Source organism: Ictalurus punctatus, chromosome 25 (assembly GCF_001660625.3).
Source record: "Ictalurus punctatus breed USDA103 chromosome 25, Coco_2.0, whole genome shotgun sequence".
NCBI classification, from domain to species: domain Eukaryota; kingdom Metazoa; phylum Chordata; class Actinopteri; order Siluriformes; family Ictaluridae; genus Ictalurus; species Ictalurus punctatus.
The window spans coordinates 11,534,963-11,549,894 of NC_030440.2; the positions used below are offsets into that span (position 1 = coordinate 11,534,963).

Below are 14,932 nucleotides of genomic sequence, written 5' to 3' on the forward strand. Positions count from 1 at the left end.
AGCCCTAACTGACCAGCAGACTGTCCCCCGTGTGTGGGCGGAGACGCCGCGTCTCCACTGGCTAAGCTCCAGTGCAGCTCCTTCGCCCTGCGGCGGCCCCTCAGCGTGAGACGCACCGCGCACTCCGCTCCACTCGCGCACGGGACAATTACTTCCACATGTCCTTGCAGAAGGGGCGCGCAAAGAGAACAGGGCTCCTTGTTCTCCTTTGTCCAAAACAAAGGCTTCTAATCTCCGAGTCCTGAACTACAGTCGCCTGGCTTTAAAGCGACGCAATTTTACCTTAATCTGCAGCGCATCTTGGAGCAATTTATGCGCGCCGAAGTGAGCAGCACAACTCGCAAAGACGCACGCGCGCCTCCGCTTGCTCGACGTACTTGTGCATGATATGCATGCATGCCTGAGCATGATATTAGTATATGCAGCATCACTGATATTCTAAATGTGTCGTGAGCAGCAAGCGTTATTCAGCAGCCCAACACAGACTGTGTCTGAGACTGAGTGTAGGCTTCACAGCTACGCCCTTTCCGCTGCACCTTTAATTAGCATTGCTGCGCCGCACTTAATTAGCCAACAATGTTGTGACTAATCCACTTTGGCTTATGTTCACAGCGCTCACCTGCTGTAATTAATGCTTGTGCTTCCTCACCCACTTCTCTTTCATGGTCAAACGTGTGTAATAAACGCAACTTTTGAAGGGACAACGTGACATCAACCAGTTCACGCCATTTGATCCGTTTAATTTAATTCTATTAAATTAATAATAATTCTGAGAATAAGAGGATTATTATTACTATTATTATTATTATTATTATTATTATTATTATTATGTTGACCCCCCCCCCCCCTTCTGCCTTTAGGTGGAGAGGAATTGAGGAATTTGTGCTATGGGACGAATGTACCAACTCTCCTTTCCTTTAGACGCCAGATTAAGTCCCCCATCACACACACACACACACACACACACACACACACACACACACACACACACACAGAGACTTTCGAAGTCTTCTCCTTGTGTGTGTGTGTGTGTGTGTGTTTGTGTGTGTGTGTGTGTGTGTGTGTCTACCGTTTATTCGCTGAGTAATGGCTCCCAGTATACTACTTTGTACATAACTTCAAATCTGCATTAGTCCTGCACAGAGCTACACCCCACCACATGGGGGCATATGCGTCCACACTTCGAGAGAGAGAGAGAGAGAGACTCTTGAGGGCTCTTCAATTTGATTAAATTAGACTTAAGATAAAGTTATTGTAAAAAAGTATAAAAAACAATCCATCCACACTACCAGCTCTGTACAGTTGTAGCAAGAGCAGGCTTGTTCATGACCTAATCATAATATAAAAAAATGTCTCTTGAAAGGTCATTATTAATCAGCCATTCTTTATCCAACCCATAAAAATACAAACTACATGCAAACTAGGAACTTGGAAGGAAAGTTTTTCCTTTCATCTTAAAGCCAATAAGGGTCCTCAAATATAACTAATCCTATACTATACAACTATATATACTAATTCGAATTAATGCAATGACATCAACAACAATAACAGCTTCTATATTAATAATATTAACGTGCACAAATAATAACAAGAAGAAGAAGAAGAAGAAGTTGAGGAAGAAGAAGAGGAAGAGAAACAAGAAGCGAATGGGAGGAGATGAAGAAGAAGAATATTCATAAACCAATATCAATATAAATATGTAATCAATATAATCAATAGAATAGGACATATTTTACAAATATTAAAATATTGTATTATATCGCTATTATACTCACATGGAAGAGGAACATAGACCTCATTTACATTTTGGATAAAATCATGATGATTTATGTGAGATGAACTTTGCAATAAGAATCATTCACAGACTATCTATCTATCTATCTATCTATCTATCTATATATCTATCTATCTATCGATCGATCGATCTATGTGATGACTGGTGTGTGTGTGTGTGTGTGTGTGTGTGTGTGTGTGTGTGTGTGTGTGTGTGTGTGTGTGTTTTGAATCGTTTATTTATCTTTCTGTTTATCCATTCGGTTAATTTTGAGTGTGATTAATACTCTCATAAAGCTTCTAAAAAAATTTTTTTAAAGAAAACACACACACACACACACACGCACACACACGCGCGCACACGCACACACACACACGCACACACGCACACACACACACACACACACACACACACACACACACACACACACACACACACACACACACACATATATGGATTTTTAAAAAACGATTTAGTACCACAAAACGATTTAGTACATTCACTTGTATTGTAACAGGTTAATTAATCTATAATGAAAATTCGACACCATACGAAAAAAATCTGCTTTATGACTTGGCAGTTAAATAAGATTTGGACAAATTGATTGAACACTAAACACATAATCAATGGTAAACTATAGGAGTAGATAAGGGATGAGTCAGGACATGGCACGCTCTCTCTCTCTCTCTCTCTCTCTCTCTCTCTCTCGCTCAATCTCTCTCTCTCTCTCTCTCTCTCTCTCTCTCTCTCTCTCTCTCTCTCGCTCTATCTCTCTCTCAATCTCTCTCTCTCGCTCTCTCTCTCTCTCTCGCTCTCTCGCCCTCTCTCGCTGTCCAGAGTGCTGAAACAGATACAGGCTGCAGAGACAGTTTAAATTAAACCTACTGTCGAGAAGAGAGTGATGGATAAACCTTGACAGTTAGACAATGTTTTCTATCTAAGTGAGAAGAGACCTACCCAATCTTGAAATGTTGAAAATGAATTTCCTGGCAGGAAGCAGTGTATGTAGAAATACAGGGAAGGACAAAAGTTACTGATCCAGGAAATCTGCTTCACTAACACAAACCTTATATGGCATTTTGTTCTTCTTAGGAACCTCATGATATCAGTGCTGTATCAACACCCATTTAATAAACATTCACTATAGGCCTATTAGAAACAGAATGCAGTATCTACATATCTAGGTATCCAGCAGTGTTCTTGAATAAAGCAAGAACAAAGAAGAAACTGTAAGATTAGATAGAATGTGAGTCAAAGACTGAGTGAAAGAGCGATAGCTGAGCTCATATCAGAGGCAAGGCGTATCCTGAGTCATACCTAGCTACTGGAGCACAAGAGCAAAAACAAACAAGGCAAATACTTTTTTATGGTTTACCTTCTTAAAATAGTAATATTCCATTTTTTTTCTTACAAATACAATCCATAACTCTATATGTCCATATCCATTATAATCATTCTCTTAAAATACGAGGAAACCTGATAAATGTTTTTTACATTCTGCACACAAGTAAAACAACTGTGGAAATAATTTATATCATACAAGTACAAATATTAAAATAATTTATATGTGTAAACATGATATTTAATTCACACCAAGCTTTTAGGTACACTAATAAACGAATACACACTATAAGGCCAAAAGTATGTGGACACCGGACCATTGCACCCATATGTCGGCCTTCCTTGAACTGTTGCCACAAAGTTGGAAGCACACAATTGTATAGAGTAGTGGTCAACAAGCCTCTTCCTTGAGATCGACCTTCCTGCAGGTTTCATCTCCAACCAAAATCTAACACACCTGTTTTTAGTTGATCAAGAAGTTCTTAAAGCAATGATTCGGTGGTCAGGTGGGAACGATTATTGTTGGAGCTAAAGTGTTCAGGAAGGTAGATCTCCAGGAACAGGGTTGGTCACCACTGGTGTAGAATGTGTTTGTATGCTGTAGCTTTACAATTTTTCTTCACTGGAACTATGAGGCCCAAATCTGTTCCAGCATAACAATGGCCCTGTGCACAAAGGAATCTCCATGAAGACATGATTTGCCAAGGTTGGACTCAACTGTCCTTCACAAAACCTTGACCTCAATCCTACTGGAATGAACTGGAACACCAACTGCACCCCAGGCCTCCCCACCCAAGATAACTAATGCTCTTGTATCTGAATGATCACAAATCCCCACTGCCACACTCCAAACTAGAGTGGAAAGCCTTCCCAGAAGAGTGGAGGTTACAATAGGAAAGGAGAATTCATTTGGAATGGGATGGTCAAGAAGAACATACAGGTGTGATCATCAGGTGTCCAAACACTTTTGACCATACAGCATAGCTACGTTTAAGTGGACACAAAGGAATTCTGTTATCCATCATTCATCATTTTACTGGAGGGAATTTTGCTGTGTGTTATTTCATTCAAGATGCCGTGTCTCCACACCATTCAGGCGCATTAAAAAATATTACATTGTAATATAGTTAAACCTATATCTCCTTCACACCCCTGTTGTTACAGTTGAGTCAGCATCTTGTTCATGGACCTCTTGGTTCCGTGCGCCTCTGCGCTTCTTTGCTTCCTCTTTTTTCCACTTCATGCGTCTGTTCTGAAACCAGATTTTAATGTGGCGCTCAGTGAGGTTCAGGCTCGTTGCCAGCTCGTATCTGCGTGGCCGGGAAATGTAGCGGTTAAACAGGAACTCTTTCTCCAACTCCAGCAGCTGTGCCCTGCTGTATGCTGTGCGGCTTCTCTTCTGGTCATCCGCGTCTTCGCACAGAAACCCGCCTTCAGGGAGACACAACAACAAAGCTCTTTCAAGCAACTAATAAACTCTGTATGAATGATCTAGACTTTTTCTTAAACTTTTTTAATGTATCTTTACATTTATATTGCAGTGACCATTAAAGCTTGCTTTAGGCCAAAGGGCAATGCCACTGACACCACCGATACTGAGCAATTAATCCACCCCCACAATCCCCAGTGATGAATTAAGATTTTGAATGAAAAATTACTGAATTAGCACCTACAGATCTAGTTAGCAACTATAGTGAGTATTATTACAGCACAGCATTGGCATTGAACTGGCACATTCCTTAAAGAAAAGTCACATGTGAACATAAACTTCAAATGAATTTGCCATTTCAAACACTTCACTCTTCAATTTTCTCACCCCGGTTATTCTTTTTATTCTTTTTCACACCATCACAAATTGTTCAAACGTCATCACATGTTTACTTGCGTTCACATGTGCAATAAAAAAACATAGTTATTGTTATTGTTAATTAGAGTTCATTCTGGTGTTAATTCCACACTCAATGGGTTAAATCACTTCCCTAGCAGTTACATTAGAATTTTTATGACGATATGTTATGAAATCGACAAAATTCTGATTTAATAGCGATAGAAGTGAATGATGTCAGGTCGTGTTGAATTACTACTGGAATTACATTGATTATTACAGTATTTTATTTGCACATACACTCACCAGACACTTTATTAGGAACATCATACTAATACTACAGTAGGTAGGACTCCTGTTTGCTCTTAGAACAGCCTCAATACTTTGTCACATGGATTCCACAAATTGTTGTCTGATCCATGTTGGCACATTCATGCTGGGAATCTCTAACACTCTATTGACTTCAGTTCTGGTGACTTTGGAGGCCATTGATATATGCTGTCATGTTCATAGAACCAGTCTGAGATGACTTTGTGACATGGTGCATTATCATGCTGGAAGTAGACATTATAACATGAATAAATTGTGGCCATAAAGGAATGCAGATGGTCAGCAACAATACTCAAATAGGCTGTGGCAATGCTCCTTTGGTTTTAAGGGTCCCAGTGTGTGTCAGGAAAAACATTCCTCACACCATCACACCACCAGCAGTCTGAACTGTTGACACAAGGCAGATTGGTTCCATGGATTCATGCTGTTGATGAAATTCTGATCCTACCATTTGCATGTTGCAACAGAAATCGAGATTCATCAGTGCCAGAGACATTATTCAAATCTTCAATAGTCCAGTTTCAGTGAGCCTGTACCCTCTGTAGCCTCATATTCCTGTTCTTGGCTGATAGAAGTTGGAATCCGATGTTGTCTTCTAGTCTTGTAGGCCATCTGCCTCAAGGTTCAATGTGTTGTGCATTCTGATATGCTTCTCTGTTCACTACAAATGTAAAGAGTGGTTATTTGAGTTATTCTCCTCTGTCCTCTCTCATACACAAGACGTTTTTCTCTGCCTGCAAAACTCTCTGTTCCACACACATGTTGTTTTTTGCCACACTCTGTGTAAACTCTAGGAAAGGTTATATACTAGGAGATCAGCAATTTATGAAATACACAAACCAGCCCAAATGGCACCAACAACCAGGCCACAATTACAGTCAGGAAGATTACGTTCTCCCCCGTTATGAATGTTGCTGACTGGATAATTGCATGAATGAGCAGGTGTGGAGGTGTCCCTAATCATGGATTCATGCTGTTGATGAAATTCTGATCCTACCATTTGCATGTTGCAGCAGAAATCGAGATTCATCAGTGCCAGAGACATTATTCAAATCTTCAATAGTCCAGTTTCAGTGAGCCTGTACCCTCTGTAGCCTCATATTCCTGTCCTTGGCTGATAGAAGTTGGAATCCGATGTTGTGTTCTAGTCTTGTAGCTCATCTGCCTCAAGGTTCAACGTGTTTTGCATTCTGATATGCTTCTCTGTTCACTACAAATGTAAAGAGTGGTTATTTGAGTTATTCTCCTCTGTCCTCTCTCATACACAAGACGTTTTGCTCCGCCTGCAAAACTCACTGTTCCACACACACGTTGTTTTTTGCCACACTCTGTGTAAACTCTAGGAAAGGTTATATCCCAGGAGATCAGCAATTTATGAAATACACAAACCAGCCCAAATGGCACCAACAACCAGGCCACAATTACAGTCAGTAAGATTACGTTCTCCCCCGTTATGAATGTTGCTGACTGGATAATTGCATGAATTAGCAGGTGTGGAGGTGTTCCTAATAAAGTGGCTGGTGAGAGCATAATTCCCATTTACCTTGGCATTGTTAATTTAGTACTTGTTGTGAATGATTAAATTACTCCTGTAGTGTTCAATACACTATTGCAGTAATGAATTAACTGTTGTCAAATGAACACACGTGTGCAGTGACGCTTACGTTTAAACTTATACTATTAAACCTCAAACCTATAAACTTATATGAACTTATAGCGTATGGGTATTGTAGATGTACAACACGATTCTAAAATCTTCCTAAAGTGTGCAAAAGTGTTACCTGTCATGGACGCCTGGCAGATTTGAGATCTTGAAGGTCTCATCCAAGGAAAGGCCAAGTGCGCCGTCGTCTCATCGGTCCTCGGATGGTAAGCATCAGCCTGCGGTCCTTCCGCCTGGAGATACCCGGGTGAGGGGGCATGCTGACAGGATGGCAGCTCATAGGGTGTCAAATCTCCGTCCTGATTCCCAAGTGCTGTGTTACCGTGCAGATCTAAATACGGCACCTGGTCTGTGGGCCGAGAGTACAGACATGCTGGTGGTTCTTGCTCCACACCATCATGGTTCTCTGGCTGGAAAGTTCCATTATAATACACATCCAGTGAGTCCATGTCTCTGTTCAAAGAATCACTGTGTTTCCTGTGGAACCTGAACGACAGGTGCGCACTGTGGAGTGTGTACACACCCTAGGGCCTCAATCCTAAGCGCAGCCACATGTTTACTTGCTGGTTGTCACGTAGCTGTCATGGATGATGGACGAATTATTAATTGCGCCAGGTTGGCTAAAGTGCATTTCATATTTGCTCTTGAGGAAAGGCAGTTGCTCCACCATGCGTTAAAGAGCCTCAGTGTCGTATCATTTATTTTTTAATTTGTTACAGGGCTAGTACGTGAATTTTTGTTTTAAATGAGTGTCGGTGTCTGAGAGCCTGTGTCAAATAGGCCTAGATATGATACGTGAGACTGTGGATAAAAAATCCATGGGTATACAGTACATGCACCATGTTAACAGAGATTTTGTGCTCTGCCTAAAACTGTCCAAGGGCTTGTTGACACACCTACGTCAAGCCAATGCATCTTTATTCTGTGTAGCATCAGCCTACCTATCTATCTATCTATCTATCTATCTATCTATCTATCTATCTATCTATCTATCTATCTACACTACGAGGCTAAAAGTTTGAGGACACCTGAACTTCATACCTATTCTTGGTTCTTCCCCAAACTAAGTTGAAAGTACACACTTGTATGGAATGTTTTTGTATACTGTAGCTTTATAATTACTCTTCAATGGAACTAAGAGGCCCAAACCTGTTCCAGCATGACGATGCCCCTGTGCACAAAGCGAGCGCTATGAAGACATGGTGTATTAAGGTTGGAGTAGAAGAACTCGAGTGTCCTGCACAGAGTCCTGACCTCAACCCCACTGAACACCTTTGGGATGAACTGTAATGCTCACCACAAATCAGGCCTTCTTCCTGGACATCAGTGCCAGATCTCACTAATGCTCTTGTAGGTGAATGAACACATCAACCACGCATCAAAATCTAGTGGAAAGCCTTCCCAGAAGAGTGGAGGTTACTATACCATGCAGGAAAGGGGGGTCAATGTGTGTGATGGTCACAAACTTTTGGCATCCATCCATCCATCTATCTATCTATCTATCTATCTATCTATCTATCTATAACCCACAATGAGTTGCTGGCCATATTACGAGCTTATAATGTGTTTATTAAAGTTAACCACAGCTTGTCATTTCATTTCATTCACTTCCCTTTCAAAGGTATTGAGTACAGTGTAAAGTTGATTTAATACCGCTACATTATCCCACTCATGGTTCTTCTCGTTTTAGAAGGCATTACATTATAATCCACTCCAAGTACACTCTTGGTAAATTCATAGTGTGCGCCTATAGTTTTGCGACACAAAGACGTCGCGCGCCTTGAAGAGCTGTCACTAATCAGACAGGAGAAAAGAGCTCATTCTGCAGTGCGCCAGTCTGTGCACTGACGAGTTGCCACCAAATTTAATCGCTGTAGACAACTCTGCTGGGACACGTGTCCTGAGAAGTCGCGCTTTCTCATCTAAAACGTTTTAAAAACGGCTCTTAGTAAAAGCATACTGCACAAGCAGTGTCCCGAAAAGCACAACTAGAGATTTTTTAAAAATCTTTTTTTTTTTTTTTTAGCTTTAGCTACATGCATAAACACTATTAAAGGGCCTATAAAAGAATAGTCTTTGGGAGAAAGGCTGAGTGTTCTTCTCACAGCTCAAAAGCAGCTGCGTCCGCTTGAAAAAAAAGAAAGAAGAAAAGAAAAACACCCCTAATTGCTCATTGTTATGCGTAATTGGCCTGCACAAAGTGGACAAAGAATGATTAATACGTTGCATTTCTGTAATATTTGATGTCCAAAACAACAGGTGCTCAAACTGTGACAAAGCTGAAATGCCATGACATCTACAAATATACAGTCTACAAATCTGCCACTTGTGAAGTGCAAGGGTTACAAGGGAAATTGAAAGGATTTTCAAGGATTTTCAAGGAGCTTAAAAATGAGCCACACATACATTGTTTGTTTCCAAATCTATAACATTATTTATATGTAAATTATTATTATTATTATTATTATTATTATTATTATTATTATTATTATTATTATTATTATTATTATTAATAATAATAATATTAATGTTGTTGTTGTTGTTGTTGTAGCTGTCGTGGTAGTAGTATGTAATAGTAACAAGAACAACAACAACAACAACAACAATAATAATAATAATAATAATAATAATAATAATAATAATAATAATAATAATAATAATAATAATAATAATCTACATCATCATGTTGAAGCGGATTCTCTGGAGGTTTGATAGTTCAGGGTCAGGCCTTCTCGTGTGGCTGTAAAATCCGCATTGTCGGACCATTTAAATAAGTCCACGGTCTTTCACACTCACACCTGCGAGGGGCGAAGTCTAATTCGATTAATATGAAATTCAATATATATTCATTAGGTGGCTTTCCCTCTATAATATATGATCGCAGGCAGGACGTGAAAGGAGTCTATTGATTGTGGCTCTGAAAGGACCTGCGTGGGACTGCAACTTCACCTGCTTCCCCTCTCAATTAGGAATGTATCCCAAACTCTGACGCAAAACGAGTTAAATTAACCGTTCGCTAATTTGCTATCTCGTCCCTCCCGCGTAATCCCCCACATGTTTTTTTTTCAGCGTGCCCCCTTCAATTTAGTGTGAGCTGAAAGGTTCCAATAGGGTCTAATGAAACAGTGACTAAATCGTTTTCTCTCTCTCTCTCTTTCCCAGTAGAAGGTTGGTGAAAAGGCCCGGAGCTTGGCGCACTGTCGGGGGTCCGCCGGCTAAAGGCGAGTTCCTGGCAGGACAATCTAACCTGTCAAAGCCTTTGGCCAGCTCTTCATAGCCTGTATCACCCCCTCCCCTCACCCCTACCACCTCCACCCGCCTTTTCCATGGTGTTGAAGGAATTGCTACATAAGCGACCCCGACGTGGGACAGAAACCGTAATTAAACTCCTTTTGGATTAACTTAACACGAGGGACAACGTTCAGCTGAAAAGCGCGCATAAAGCGGGTGGGGTGGGGTGGGGGTTCGGAGATCAGGGGCTCTATTATAGACAAGATCACCTGGACTCTGGGAGAGAAACTTCTAGGAGCCTTTTGTGCTCATGAAACAGGAACTGTTTGAGCCTACATGGTGCGCCATTAGGACAGGAAAAGCCGTGGCAGCGCATAAGATTTAAATGAATACACAGACTGAGCCCACACACTATCAAATAAGACTGGTGAAAAAAAAAAAAAAAAAAAAACCTCTATCCTCTTTTCGTTAGATGAAAAGCCCACATTTGCCTGCTACTATTAATTATTTTTAATGGATTCCATTTTTTAATGGATAAAAAACAGTTACTTGCATATTTGACATAATATCTGATCTAAAATAAATATGCCTAGATTCAGTGGGTTATTCATTTCCCACATCAGTATGTTTAGTGATTCAGTAGGCTTTAAAAGGCCACAACACACATCTGAATCTGTATAGATATAACTTGTGATATGAAAAACTCAGCGTACCTTGTGTTTGTTCATATTTTATTTTATTTTATTTTATTTATTATGGAAATAGTACTTGCATTTCCAGTCAATGTTGTTGTTTTTTCCTGCGGAATTTTCTTTTCTTTTTTTTTTCTTTCTTTTTTTGTCAGTTATAATTAAACTCCATTAAAATTCACTTAAGCCCATCATATGTGTGCTAGTTTTTAGAGCAGGCCACTTTTTAATTTTATTTCACTGACTGTTCTTCAGAAGTGTTGTCCTGATTTATCACAGTGCAAGCCTATATACAATCCTTGGTCTCTCCCTCTAGATGAACCCTTAAATGTTCTGTGTAGAAGCTTACAACAGTGTGGTTCCCTATCAGACAGGGTTCCATGTTACAAGTAGAGTCCCTTTGGAAAGATAAGAACCCTTACTTATCCAAATGATACCTCAATAATCTATTATATTAATTCAGGGCATCTAATAATGTAAATGAGTCTATCATTAGCTACAGGTCCAAATCAAATCTGCGCCTGCGTGTTAAAGCAGAATAAATAATCTTTCACGAGAGACTCTCCAAAGAGAGAGAGAAGAAAGAGAGAGACTCTTTCATTTCTCTCCAACCTAATATGTCACTCATGGTCTACATTATTTATGAAATACTGTAGAAGCCAATAAGATGTTCATACTTCTGCATCAGAGAAACAAAACGATATTAATTATATACCGATATAACGATATTAAGGATATACACGTCAGGCATCCAAAACTCAGAGAGAAAAATGGAGGTCGCTCGCAATTACGCCAGTTCCGTGCTTTATTTATTTATTTATTTATTTATTTATTTATTTATTTATTTATTTAAATAAATACAAATATACACATATACATTTTTTTTTTGCTTATTATAAACATAAAATTCGGGTGAGGAGAAAAATCACAGTTTGGGACATATCTAACACAAGCATTTACCACCCGTTTATTTACACCGCGCAACAGTTTTCTACGCAAATGCGCCAAACATTTGATCATTTCAAGCACACTGGTTATGTACTGTAAACTTATTTTAGGTAGAAAAGACGTAGACGTCACTTTTGTTGTAACACCAAACACCACACTTTTTTTGTTGTAACACCACCAAACAGCAAAATCCTCAGGGATAAAGCAAACACACTGTTTAAGCTCAGATGGACAAGAATACAAATAAATGCAAATGCATGTAAACGCAACCCTGGTGACTTTGGTGATTTTTTTTTTTTGAAAGAGTGACGGGTAAAGAGAATAAGACGATAAACGTTCAATTTGCTGAATCTACTTGTTTTCGGAGACGTCCAAGGGTCCGTGCGTACGGAAGACTAAGTGCTAGTTAGAGTGAATAGTCCTAGATCTTAGATCTGAGACTTCAGATCATCGAGTCTTTATGTGTCTCTGTATTTCTCTGTTACATGGGCGAACCCTCTTTCTCCTCGGTGGCTGAGGCAGGTGAGAGGGACTCCTCGTCCTCTGATCGCGGGTAGGGTGCGTGGTTCCCAGAGCACTTGCACCCTGCATGCGCGCTTCGCTGCGCGCCTTTGCCCTCCTTCTTGTGCTTAACGCGCCGGTTTTGGAACCAGATCTTCACCTGCTTCTCCGACAGGTTGAGGTACGTGGCGATCTCAATCCTGCGCAGGCGCGACAGGTACATGTTAGAGGAGAACTCGCGCTCGAGTTCGAGAAGCTGCGTGCTGGTGAAGGCCGTGCGCATGCGCTTTCCGTTCTGAACGTGGCCGTTATCCGACGCACCTGCAGGTAACAGAAGTAAGGTTGTGTAACTTGTTAATTTGAGCAGTGCATAATCGTGATTTATGTAGGTCTTTTATGTAAAACAACATAATATTGAGCTTAACGAATAGCTCGTATTTGATTAAGTGCGCACACTACATTAAGGAGCACACTTAGATGAAGAATAAAAACACAAGAGTCATACCAGTGTGGTAGAAACATTACATTTCATTTGGCACCTTAAAGGGTTTAGTGTGTTATTCTAGGGGTTTTAAGTAGAATTGTTTTAGAAAGCAAAAACTGCTAACAATAATAATAAAGGAAAAAACCTCCAGAAATAGTTGTAGAGGATAGCTATAGGGGTTGTAGTGGATAGGGAGGTCAGGTAGACGCAGGTGTGTTAAAGAGCACTTGCTCCGCCTTACCTATGGAGAGGCAGTGGTATCTCCGTGGGTCAGTGACGCTGTAAGCGGGGGGCGTGCAGACGGGCGCGGTGTTGTGTTGCTGTGCGAGCCTTTGGCAGTATGGTGCATCTCCGCTCGGGAATCCTGGAGCCTTCAGCAGAGGCAGGCCAGCCCGGGGCGAGTGCACATGCGAGGCGACGCAGAGCGGACACACGCAGAAGGCTCCGCTTTTCCGGGACGGACATGCGGCCGCAGGGACACCCATCACACCCGGTGCGTGCATGCCGATGGGGATGAAGAAGTCCTGCGCCGTGTGCTCGCCCAGAGGCGCGGGTCTGGCCGAGTCCTTGATGATGAGTGAGTCGACATAGAAAGACCTGGACATGGCTTCTTGTGATGATGCCAACCCAGGATTACAGCCGATGTGAAGAATATTCTGTGCTCTTTGCTGTCTTCTGAAGCCCTCGGGAGCTGAGAAGGAGCTTATGTTTGATGGTTCAACAAAAGGGAGCCTGGAGAGGGCCGGCCCTAACGTCACCCACGTGCGACTCCCAGCATAGGGGCTTTAGTCTCTCCCGTGACCCGAGACACGTGATGCCCGAGCGCACTACCAATCAGAACCCTGGCCATCCAGTCGTGTTACTTCTTGCTTCATGCCTTTTCACGCAGGAACAGGAGCGCCACAGTTTCCCATATTAATGAGGGTCAAGAATGACGCAGTGTAACGCCATTGACCATACATCTACCCATCTATCCATCTATACATCTATCTATCTATCTATCTATGATTGAGATGCTTGACATAACCTGGTTGTCTGTCCATCTTAATTCTGAGGGGGCATTTGACAGATGATTTAAAGCATTAAATCGTGTGGCATACACACACTTCATGGCTCTTAATCAAGGTTCAGGTCAGAAAATGGTCCTGTCTAGGGATTAACGGTGTATAAAACGCAGTCGAGTGTGGGTGCGTGCAATTTGATAGCGATTAGGATTCAATTAGAAAGCGTTTATTGTCGAGGTATTAGAGCCGGACAAACAGACAGCTATTCCAGAAATGCGCTAATCCCTCAACTTGTGACAATAATTAGCCGGTTTGATCTCCAGGCAGGTCAGGAGCGGGTTGAGTTTTCACTTTCATGTGTGCGCTCGAGCCCTTTTCGGTGTACGTCACTCTCGCGAGACCTGAGCAGCCAGCTTTTACATTTTCGATGATGATGATGATTACGATTATTAATAATAATGGCAACAATAATACTAATACTAATACTACTAGCCTACTACTACTACTACTACTACTACTACTACTACTACTAATAATAATAATAATAATAATAATAATAATAATAAAGTTTTCACAACAGGAAACTCCTTGCACGTTGAAATTCTTCTTCTTCTTCTTCTTCTTCTACTTATTATTATTATTATTATTATTATTATTATTATTATTATTATTATTATTATTATTATATAAATGATAATGATTAATCTTGCAGAGAATATGTTCACTCTGAATAGTGACATTAGGTCCTGTGACATTACTCCAGTCTCTTATTTGCATTCACGTCTGTGTATACATACCGGCCATCAACATAAACATGATAATATTGCAATATTTAATATGAAGATAAGAAATACTGGGTATTTTGAAAACAGGCATACAGTGGACAATTGTAAGTTATAAAAAGTGCACGTTATATTATGTTTATTTTGTATTTATATAAAAGCACAAGATGGAACCAGAAAAGATTTAAAAAGAAAAAAGAAAAAAAAACAGTCGAGACCATGCAATGCATCAACATAATTACCATTAATTACGCCATTAATCCTGCAGCACAGATTACAGGCCTTGGTCTAAATTGTTTGGCTGAAATGTAAATCATGGCCAACATAGCCATAATTCAAGATGCTTTTAAGGATACTGAG

The 14,932-nt window shown here is 40.6% G+C and overlaps 2 protein-coding genes across 2 annotated transcripts; both read right to left on the reverse strand.

Annotated features, from left to right (window-relative positions):
* Positions 1 to 2,323: 2,323 nt before the first annotated feature.
* On the reverse strand, positions 2,324 to 7,460 carry LOC108257620 (pancreas/duodenum homeobox protein 1). The gene is made up of 2 exons (XM_017455530.3): positions 7,052 to 7,460; positions 2,324 to 4,546 (listed from the first exon to the last, which is right to left on the reverse strand). Exons 1-2 carry the CDS (start codon positions 7,380 to 7,382, stop codon positions 4,260 to 4,262), a joined length of 618 nt encoding a protein of 205 aa, XP_017311019.1. The 5' UTR covers positions 7,383 to 7,460; the 3' UTR covers positions 2,324 to 4,259.
* Positions 7,461 to 11,738: 4,278 nt separating this feature from the next.
* On the reverse strand, positions 11,739 to 13,522 carry gsx2 (GS homeobox 2). The gene is made up of 2 exons (XM_017455629.3): positions 13,028 to 13,522; positions 11,739 to 12,623 (listed from the first exon to the last, which is right to left on the reverse strand). Exons 1-2 carry the CDS (start codon positions 13,389 to 13,391, stop codon positions 12,283 to 12,285), a joined length of 705 nt encoding a protein of 234 aa, XP_017311118.1. The 5' UTR covers positions 13,392 to 13,522; the 3' UTR covers positions 11,739 to 12,282.
* Positions 13,523 to 14,932: the final 1,410 nt, after the last annotated feature.

What these genes read in the sequence shown, in the direction of transcription:
- LOC108257620 (XM_017455530.3), bottom strand. Translation starts at nt 7,382, where the DNA reads ATGGACTCACTGGATGTGTATTATAATGGAACTTTCCAGCCAGAGAAC. An exon ending in CTGCCAGGCGTCCATGACAG is followed by an intron (nt 4,547 to 7,051) that starts GTAACACTTTTG and finishes GTCTCCCTGAAG; the next exon opens with GCGGGTTTCTGTGCGAAGAC.
- gsx2 (XM_017455629.3), bottom strand. Translation starts at nt 13,391, where the DNA reads ATGTCCAGGTCTTTCTATGTCGACTCACTCATCATCAAGGACTCGGCC. An exon ending in ATACCACTGCCTCTCCATAG is followed by an intron (nt 12,624 to 13,027) that starts GTAAGGCGGAGC and finishes TGTTACCTGCAG; the next exon opens with GTGCGTCGGATAACGGCCAC.